General features: G+C 39.8%; 1 protein-coding gene across 1 annotated transcript; it reads right to left on the bottom strand.

Annotated features, from left to right (window-relative positions):
- Positions 1 to 1,162: 1,162 nt before the first annotated feature.
- On the bottom strand, positions 1,163 to 7,182 carry LOC127372105 (ADP-ribosylation factor-like protein 8B). Its single transcript, XM_051415493.1, has 7 exons — positions 6,971 to 7,182; positions 5,428 to 5,508; positions 5,210 to 5,283; positions 4,840 to 4,933; positions 4,310 to 4,377; positions 3,191 to 3,261; positions 1,163 to 3,080 (listed from the first exon to the last, which is right to left on the bottom strand). Exons 1-7 carry the CDS (start codon positions 7,091 to 7,093, stop codon positions 3,031 to 3,033), a joined length of 561 nt encoding a protein of 186 aa, XP_051271453.1. The 5' UTR covers positions 7,094 to 7,182; the 3' UTR covers positions 1,163 to 3,030.
- Between the last annotated feature and the right edge of the window lie 3,769 nt (positions 7,183 to 10,951).

The raw sequence follows: 10,951 nt of genomic DNA, 5'->3' as shown, positions 1-10,951 counted from the left end.
GACTCATGTCTGGAGGAATATTCCATAATTCAGTTTAGAGCAGCCCTTGTAATTTTTCTGATGAATGGTCATTCATAGGACTGGCCGACGAGTTTGGACACTTAAAAAATGCAGACAGCACTTGTGACAGGTGATAGGTGCAAAACATTGTTGTGTTACATACTGAGCCTATTGGTAATTAATAAAAACATTAACAGTATATCACGCCTTCAGGTCTTCTCCGTGACCTCCGCACATAAATCCTTGTGGCACATTTGTAACCACTACTTAATCCCCTGCGGTCATTGCGATTGTAAACCACACACACACGTATATAAAGTTCCCATACAGACACCACAGTCTCCACTGACCCATGGAATTCATCGGATAACACCTACATCTGTCCACACGTCCCAACTACTGCCCTGGCATACAATAAATGCCAGCAGCTGTTCATTAAACGCTGCGTTTAAGAAATGAGATTAATTAAGGTGTTCCTGCTTTAACAGCACAGGCCTGGTCTCCGACGGCTCTGTGCAGCTCCAGCTGTGAGAACACGGCTCGCTTTATGGCCCCCTAGTTTGTGACACACTCCCTGCGCTTGTCTTAACATTCTGCTTAGCAGAGTGTTACATTTCTATGCATAATAGCCATTTTTCTCCCAAGAAACACAGAGAGGTGCTAATCATCCATGATGGGATTTGTATGTAACAATAGCTGCTTAATGAAAAAAACAGAACCATATATTTTTACAAAGATAGGAACATTGTCTGCATATGGAAATGATTGAGGGAATTGTGGGTGCAGGTGGTTTCCCTGAACTCACTATGAAATCCTTTGTGGATGAAAGTGCTGTGAAGTTTCAAGACCTAGTGCGAAAATAGCAGAAAACTGAGCTGGAATAAGACATCCCACTCATGCACGTTCAGTGTAATTATAAATCTCTTGAAGATTGAGTTTGCCAGGCCTGCACGAAACCACAGCCCTACAGTCAGTGTATGAGAGCAAAAGCAGGTTCATGATGCACCAAAAGAAAACCTCTGGTAAAACTTGGATGTCTACATTCTGTAGAGAATTTAAAGCTCCCAGCCTTCACTGTTATCTTTCCAAGGTCCTCTGCTTCCACCTAGTGGTGACAAACTAAACTGACTGCTTTGCAAGGAATTTGGGACTCCACGCTTCCTTAAAAATAAAAACAATTTTATTAGCAATCACAGGGAAAGAATGCATGACATCTACAGGAGCATTTGTGGGAATAAAAATGCTAACTTCTTATTTACAAAGTCTGCAATTGAATGTGAATAAGTTCAGCACATGCACATACAAATTGCAAATAGGCTATATTATTACACGGGTTACAAAGCTTTCCCCAAATTACCCACACAGTCACCCAAATTTCACAGCCCCTCACTGCTGCTGTGGTCCCAACAATTGACATTTAGGATTACGACGATCACCAACAGACACAGAACAACATGAGATAACAGAGCGTGTGATGGATTTTTAGACATTACAGTGAAATGCAGAAACCATGTAGGCCTACATACAGTGTTGTAGCAGAAGGGATAAGTCATTCTGATCCAGCGACACACACAGAAAAAAACTTAAACTGAATCAATATGCACTGGCCAAGTAAGGGGCAGATTAATATACAGTGGTCAAACCTCATCATTGTCTGGTCGCTGAAAGGAGAAGACGTGTCAATCAATACGTCACTTTTAGAGGAAACAGTGTTGTCCTTGGACTGCTAAGGCTTCTACAAAAAGACATCAGGATTCAGACAAGGGTGTGGCACTGCATGGATGACATCAAGCGTCCAATGCTTTGAACTAATGGACTGGCTCCCGTTCTCCGCAAGCTCAGTCATCATGACTAACACTGGCTTTCTGTTATCCAACCCGGACAAAGTAGGGATTATGAAACAGATATGTGGGCACACCCATACGGTGATCAGACAATTTTTTTTAAAAATCCTTTAACAACCTGAGAACTGCAAGCAGAAGTTAGCCCACATTTCAAGCTACATAAAAGTCACAGGTGAAACAGCATTCAAATCACCCATCAACCAAAAGGAAAAAAAATATATATTGTAACAGTTTTCTCATTCACCTCGCATCCTCATCATCCATTACTTCATTCCTCATTTTTCATCTTTATTACAGTACTGTCTTTTCTCAGACATCATAATGTGTTTATGTGATTACAAAACATAAATTGAGATTGTCGAGGGGTGGTGTTAAGTGTAATCAAGGGATTTATGCTGTGTCTGTACCAAGTGTTTATTTATAATAGTGGGTTAGAAGTTGCATTGGGCAATAACTGTCTCATTGGGACACTCACTCAGCCAAAGGCACTTAAAACTCTGCTGACCTATCTTAAGATTTTGCCCTCAGACACAACAACCACTCAGTCTTACCTTCTATTCATCTTTAGGTTATGTGTAAACTTTGATTTAAGTCACTTAATAAAATAGATACTTCCATATGCCAGCAAATAAAATGCAGGCTACATTGCTAAGAGTTTATCAGGAATTGAAGGCATTAGCGCAAGCAAACATCATCGTTTGGCAAACAACTGTTTAAAAACTACAATCACAACCTCGTGACGTAAACATCGAATGTTGACAGGCAACAGAACGGATGTCGGATTACAGCAGCTCCATCCTAGTGTAGCCGAGGAACTGCACATTGCAACATCATTAGATTCTTGTGACGAAAGGAACAGAGGCCATTAATTAAAAAAAAAAGAAGGAAAATAAATGTACTCAGACACAGAGCATGTCCGCTATGATGGGCGATAAGGCATGATGGGTATGGACAATCCACCTTCAAGCACAGTACTGAAACAACTTTTCAAGACTCCAGATAGTTGGGGTGGCGGTAGTGCTGTACAGGGGCTACACATCTATGGTAGTGTACTGGGTGGTGCAGGTGGTGACGGTAGTGAGCAGAGAGCTGGATTACTTCACAGAGGCAGTGGAAGGGATGGCTGTCAAGGACCCATGACCATTAGGGGGCTGAGGCCAGAGCTGCGACTGGGGAGGCTTCACTTTCAGCTTCTCCGCGACTTTGAATGCTGGATGAGCCACTGCAGTGTGATATCTGCAGGGGTGAAAACATGAAGACATTTTAATGACCTCAGCACGCCCAAATACTATTATTAAACACTGGAACAGGATGTAGAATGATTTAAACTCTGATCGGCTCGTTACCTATATTGTCTTTCTCTTTGCAGGAGACAGAGTAGCAGCAGATCTCTCGGTCCTGAATGGCAGATAGATTCCTGAAGAAGTACGAATAAGAGTCTTGTGGTTAGGAGCATGTTTTTTGGCCAATCCAAGACTAATAATGATTATATAAAATATTAAATATGTGCCAGACTCATTGAAGTAACAGCTGTAGACTACTACAACTGGCACACAAGCTTCTACTCAATAAAATATTTGAATGATATATTAATCACCTTAAATTATTAATACGATATGAAAGAAAGCTTAATTGTTAGACCTATCGCTCTATTAGGAGTTATTAGAATTACAAAAACACTTGTGATTGTACGGTGGTGTTACACTGCGGAGGTTCTTCCCTCACTAAGGATCTTTGGATGAGTACATATACTTGCAGAGAGCACAGAAAACAGAAGTTAGTCACATTTTACAGTTACAGCATTTATCATTCTAACTGGCGGAAGTGAGAAGCTGCTACCTGAATGTTTTGTACAATGCTCTTTGCTAATAAAACAAAGAGTGGGAAGAAGATGAATTTGTTAGCATCTAAGCTTCCTCAGTGTCAGGACTCAAAGTAAGTTTTGCAGTACTAGCAAGCTGAAGTAGGCAAAACGTATCGGCCAGAGACAGATTCTTAGGATTGCTTCGGGACACCTCTACCTATCAGTAATTGCAGTATTCCTTGTGTGTCCAGTTGTATTTTAAGAACTTCCAAATTACAACTATTCCCCTGATACAGTCAATAATTCACATTCACTATATGGTCATTCACTCCTGTCATTACATGTGACTGTTGAACATCTCTAAAACTATGGGCATTAATATGCTGCTACCAACACTGCTGAGAAGGCTTTTCCCAATATTTATGAATTATTTAAGTATTTTAAATGTAACACCGGTGTAGGGATACCCATGTTCTCATCCTGTTGGCCATACAGTGGATCATTTGACGTACTGGAAATGTCTGATATCATAACTTTTGGATCACCACAGGGAAAGAGTCACATAATACTCCTGACATTGATTTATCATGCACTAGTTATGTTACTAATCTTGCACAACCGAATCATATATTCACAAGTACAGTATTCTTGAGTCCCTCACATTTTTTCAATGAGCTGTTTCTCATCAAGTGCGTTGGGTAGGTCTCGTTTGTTGCCCAGTACTAGAACCTGAAACGTGAGAAAAAGAGAAAAAGGGCTGATTAATATCCGGCGCAGCAATGTATCAGCATTATCGCACAGTGTGAACAGACAATTTAAAGGATGTCTCTTAACGATGTGCTTCACTCATCACAGAATCCTTACTGTTAGGACAAAATAACTGTCTGTGTGTTTGGTGTCGAGTCACAGCAGCTGGAAGTCTATCGATTTAGCACATCAAACCCTGTCAAATCAATTATGCTGTCAGCTTAGATATTGAAAACTCATTAAAGCATACTAGATAGGGTTCAAATGACCACTTAGTGCGATGTCATCAAGCCTGAGTCACCATTACCCATTAGCTGCAGTGATTGACTAATTATGACTGCATGTGTACTGAAGTCACTGGACCCTCAGAAATAAATGTGATGAATGTAGTTGAAGCTGTAATATCATGAGCTTTTGGGCCAAAGATCACAAGCGGCCTCTTACAGGAATTCCTTGTAGCTGTGGTTTGTCTAAAAGGTTGTGCAGTTCATTTCTGGAAGCTTCTATCTTCTCTCTGTCTGCTGCATCCACCATGTAACTGCAAGGGGAAAAAAGTACTACTTAGAGTTTGGTAGCACTAAAATACCTGTTTTACTAAACCAAAATGTAATCCTTTTGGAAAAATGTTAAAATATTTAAACATGACATGCTAACTATATATATTATATTATATAATTCTGTAATGACACATGTATATGGAGAAATACCAAGATACAAACATATTGAATAAACATTGTCTTTCATTTGAATGTATAATTTCAACCCTGTTTTCCAGGTTTCCAGCAACCTTACAGAGGTCACCAGCTGTACTTACACAATAGCATTGACCCCTCTACAGTAGCGCTCCCACATGCTTCTGAAGCGGGGCTGTCCACCTATGTCCCATATCTGAGGTGAGAAAGCACAATATAGAATAGTCATAAGCCAAACAACTCCAGTGAATACACAGATCCAGGCTGGCACTGGTCCAGTGTAACATTTCTATTTGAACAGTAAAAGCATCCAGCTGTATACTGTTGCTCATCAGCCTACCTTTATTGTCACATTGCCTTTAGTGACCTTTCGCATGTTGAAACCGACTGTGGGAATCATGTCTTCACTGAACTGGCCGGACTGTACAAGACAAATGCAAAAAGGTGGCATGCTGGTGAATACGTAATGTACTATTGTTAAAAAGACACACATCAAGAGAAATGATAAGCATTGAAATAGTATTACAAATGACATTCACTTAAAACATTGCTTTCATCTGATTCAGAACTAAGTCACATGAAAAGCCTGGTGGATGTGAATCATTTCTGTGCATGGGGTCAGAAAATGATTATATGATTAAAACCTAATTTGGGCTGCTTGAAGCCTCTAGCTGGATATTTGACTTTTCACTCCATGAATCATGTTAAGATGATGCAATCTACGCATCAGCACACATTAGCTTTCTGCAACCAACCAGTACTTTGTAACCAAACATTCCACGAGCTTAAAGTGCCGTACAAGCCAGTGTAAACTGCTTTAATAGGCATTATTAGTCTTACCCCCATAAGGACCATGATAAAATGATTCCAATGTGCTGTATAACTTTAATGATTGTGGCTCTGTGGCTCATATGCAGCCTGGGCCCAGTGTAACTGCCTGACAATGACTGTGTAAGGGAGAAGGCAGCTGCGTTCAAACCTAATTACAGATCACCAGGCATGACTACAACAGAGCCAAAGCAAAATGTGTATTCATGTGATGAATCCAGGAAAGGCCTACAAGACTGTGGCCTATGACTTGCTTTCTTAAGACTACAATGTAGTCTTTCACCTAGAAACACAGACAAGGCTGGACTACAGAATATAACCCAACCCATAAACCCATACCCAGCCTGTGGCAGGATAAACAAGCCAGTCCTAACAACAAAGAGGACAATTAGCATAAACCCTTTAAACGTTTGAATAACATTCACATTAACAGCTATATGATATGATGTAAGTGTCATAAATGTAGACCTAACAGCAGAGGGACATTTCTTCTGTAGGGAGCATAAACAGGAGCCGATGACAATACTGAACTCACACAACAGGTTATTAGAGACAAATACATGTGGCTCTATAAGCTGTAGTGGTAATCCCGCCGGCTGGCAGACCGCCTGTGGCCATGATGGATCCAGGCCTCATCGCTTCACTTCACTCAGGCTAGATAACGTACACAAGACAGACTGTTTACAAAGCTACCTTGTGGCCCCATGTTGTCAACATATCCTTGATGTTGACACACTGGCAGCTATTACAAAGCACTGACTGGTCCGTTCACATGACCGGTTTCATAAGGAAGCGCACAGTCATACCAACAACTTCGTCATTCTAGCTAGCCAAACAACAACTGAGTGAAACCGTAAGCAGCGTCGCTACCGCAGGATAGTGAGTTATGTGTACCAACACTATCTGCCATGCCGCCATGTGTCTGCATTCTTGTAACAATGACATGGCAATGCTGCAGCCCTTTAATTTAATTTATAACATATTCAAAGAAACCTTCGTCCACAACCTCTCCCAGGTAGTAGCCTGGGCCCACACTGACAGCTAACGTTACTCACTGCAATCACGTTGACGAATGTGGTTTTTCCAGAGTACTGAAGCCCCACCAATGTCAGCTCCATCTCTTCTTTCCAAAAGAGGGACCTGAACCAGTCCAAAAGCCTGTTTATGAGGGCCAGCATCTTGGATGACACAGTAGTCGCAGTCGCTGCAGCCGTCTGGATGTGAATTGGCTAACAGTTTACACAGGAAGTAGCTAGCTGCTTTGTCATATCATGTGATCCACTGACGGGCTCTGCGCGTGCCTGTCGAAAAGTACGTGAACCTCACGGGAGCGCGCACAATGAAAGTGGAGCCTGACTGTGAGAGAGTTTAATGTTAATGTTAAAAACCTTTACAAACACAATCATTTACCAACTTGGGATAAATGAAGTACCTATATCTATCTATCTATCTATCTATCTATCTATCTATCTATCTATCTATCTATCTATCTATCTATCTATCTATCATCTATCTATCTATCTATCTATCTATCTATCTATCTATCTATCTATCTATTCAATTCAATTCAATTCAATCTAAATTTCTATTTGTATAGCGCCAATTCATAACAGAAGTTATCTCAGGACACTTTTCAAATAGAGCAGGTCACGGTGCTAGTCTCCTATGTTTTAATAATTTCCTTTTATAGGAGCGATAGAGTCTAATGCTGATCGTAGTGAGCCTGTAGCACTATCGACAATCATCTATCTATCATCTATCTATCTATCTATCTATTTATCATCTATCTATCTATCTATCTATCTATTCAATTAAATTAAATTAAATTAAATTTTATTTGTATAGAGCCAATTCATAACAGAAGTTATCTCAGGACACTTTTCAAATAGAGCAGGTCTAGACCGAACTCTTTAACATTAATTACAGAGACCCAACAGTACCACCATGAGCAAGCACTCGGAGACAAGGGCAAGGAAAACTGCCTGTTAAAAGGCAGAAACCTAGGACAGATCCTTTGGCTCTAGGTGGGTGGTCGTCTGTCTCGACCAGTTGGGGTGAGAGAGAGAGGAGAGACAGACAGACAGACAGGTGCACAGCAACAACAGTACTGGCAATGGCAATCTAGCAGGACCATGGCAGGAGGCTCCACCAGGATCGACAAGAACCTGCGAGACGAGAAAGCACAAGAACTCCGGGGAAGAAGTGGAGTTAGTAACATGCATTAATGGAACATGAATGAGTGCAGAAAGAAAGGAAGGAGGAGCTCAGTGCACCATGGGAAATCCCCCGATAGTCTAGGCCTATAGCAGCATAACTAAGGGATGGTTCAGGACTCACCTGATCCAGCCCTAACTATAAGCTTTATCAAAGAGGAATGTCTTAAGCCTACTCTTAAATGTGGAGAGGGTGTCTGCCTCCCGAACCACAACTGGAAGCTGGTTCCACAGGAGAGGAGCTTGGTAACCGAAGGCTCTGGCTCCTGTTCTACTTTTAGAGACTATAGGAACCACAAGTAGCCCAGCATTCAGAGAACGTAGTGTTCTAGTGGGGTAATAGGATACTATGAGCTCTTTAAGATATGAAGGGGCCTGACCATGAAGAGCTTTATAGGTGAGGAGGAGGATTTTAAATTCTATTCTACATTTTACAGGGAGCCAATGCAGAGAAGCTAGTACAGGAGAGATGTGATCTCTTTTTCTAGTTCCTGTCAGTACTCGTGCTGCAGCGTTCTGAATTAATTGGAGCGTCTTAATGGACTTATTGGGGCAACCTGATAATAAAGAGTTGCAGTAATCCAGCCTTGAAGTAACAAATGCATGGATTAGTTTTTCTGCATCTGTCTGTGATAGTATGTGTCTAATTTTTCTAATATTACGTAAATGAAAGAAGGCAGTCCTAGAGGTCTGCTTTATGTGGGAGTTAAATGATCAATCCTGATCAAAGATAACTCCAAGATTCCTGACAGTGGTGCTAGAGGCCAAGTTAATGCCATCTAGAGTAACTATATCTTTAGACAGTGAGTCTCTAAGGTTTTTGGGGCCAATAACAAGAATTTTCGTTTTTTTCTTTAACAGTTTAACAGTTTAACATCAGAAAATTGCAGGTCATCCAGGATTTTATGTCCTTAAGACATGTTTGTAATTTAGATAATTGATTAATTTCATCTGGCTTGATTGATAGATATAACTGCGTATCATCTGCATAACAGTGAAAGTTAATGGAGTGATTCCTAATAATGTTGCCTAAAGGGAGCATATATAAAGTAAATAGTATTGGTCCAAGTACAGAACTTTGTGGAACTCCATGACTAACTGTAGTATTTATTGAAGATTCATCGTTAACATGTACAAACTGAGAACAATCTGATAAGTATGACTTAAACCAACTTAGTGCGGTTCCTTTAATGCCAATTTGATGCTCAAGTCTCCCAAAAGAATATTATGGTCAATGGTGTGAAATGCAGCACTAAGATATAATAATACAAGTACAGAGACAAGTCCACTGTCAGAAGCAATCAGAAGGTCATTATTAACTTTAACCAGAACTGTCTCTGTGCTGTGATGAACTCTAAATCCTGACTGAAAATCCTCAAATAAACTATTGTTATGTAGAAATTCACACGACTCTTTGGCGACTACTTTTTCCAGAATCTTAAAGAGGAAGGGGAGGTTAGAAATCGGTCTATAGTTGGCTAAAACCCCTGGGTCAAGAGTGGGCTTTTAAGAAAGGGTTAAATTACAGCTACTTTAAAGGACTGTGGTACATATCCTGATAATAAAGAAAGATTAATCATATCCAGTAAAGAAGTGCCAATTAAGGGAACAACTTCTTTAAGCAGCCTAGTTGGGATGGGGTCTAATAGACAGGTTGATGGCTTCGATGAAGAAATGATTGAAGTTAACTGATGAAGATCGATAGCAGAAAAACAGTCTAAATATATATCTAAGTTTACATTGGCAGAAGTCCCTGAACTTGAGAGCCCCTGATAACTGTTGATGGCAGTTGGTGATTAATTTTCTCTTAATAGTAATAATTTTATTATAGAAGAAGCTCATGAAGTCATTGCTACTTAAGTTTATGGGGATATGTGGCTCAATAGAGCTGTGACTCTCTGTCAGCCTGGCTACAGTGCTGAAGAGGAACCTAGGTTTATTCTTATTTTCTTCTATTAGTGCTGAGTAATAGACTCCTCTGGCATTACGGAGGGCCTTTCTATAAGTTTTAAGATTATCTTGCCAATTTGAGCGATATTCTGATAATTTGGAAGAGCGCCATTTCCTTTCAGATTCCCTAGCTATTTGGTTTAACTGGCAGGTTTGGTGGTTGTACCACGGTGCTAGTCTCCTATGTTTTAATAATTTCCTTTTTATAGGAGCGATAGAGTCTAATGCTGATCGTAGTGAGCCTGTAGCACTATCGACAATCATCTATCTATCTATCATCTATCTATCTATCTATCTATCTATCTATCTATCTATCTATCTATCTATCTATCTATCTATCTATCTATCTATCTATCTATCTATCTATCTATCTATCTATCTATCATCTATCTATCTATCTATCTATCTATCTATCTATCTATCTATCATCTATCTATCTATCTATCTATCTATCTATCTATCTATCTATCTATCTATCTATCTATCATCTATCTATCTATCTATCTATCTATCTGTCTATCTATCTATCATCTGTCTATCTTCAGTTGGCTAGACCCTGGAGTATCTCGCCTTTTTGTAAATATTGACTGTTTTATGTTTTCAAACAGGAAAATACGCGCTACTACTGGGCAAGAAAACAGCAATGTGTATTGTAACTGTATTAACAGCAACACGTTTGAAATGAATAACCATATAATCATTATAAACTGCCTATTACACAGCACCTGTCAAAACGAAGTAACAAACGCTTGGGAGAAATGGGAAAAACAACATTCCAGCACAATGATAAAAGATTTTTTTTCTAAATTAAAGTGCATTATATCGAATACAATACAATAAAAAATCTAAAATGCAAAAGAAGTACTACATCAA

This window comes from Dicentrarchus labrax, unplaced genomic scaffold (assembly GCF_905237075.1).
Source record: "Dicentrarchus labrax unplaced genomic scaffold, dlabrax2021, whole genome shotgun sequence".
Taxonomy (NCBI): Eukaryota; Metazoa; Chordata; class Actinopteri; family Moronidae; genus Dicentrarchus; species Dicentrarchus labrax.
Note: the sequence above shows the minus strand (reverse complement) of the source record. Positions and strands in the feature narration are given on the sequence as shown.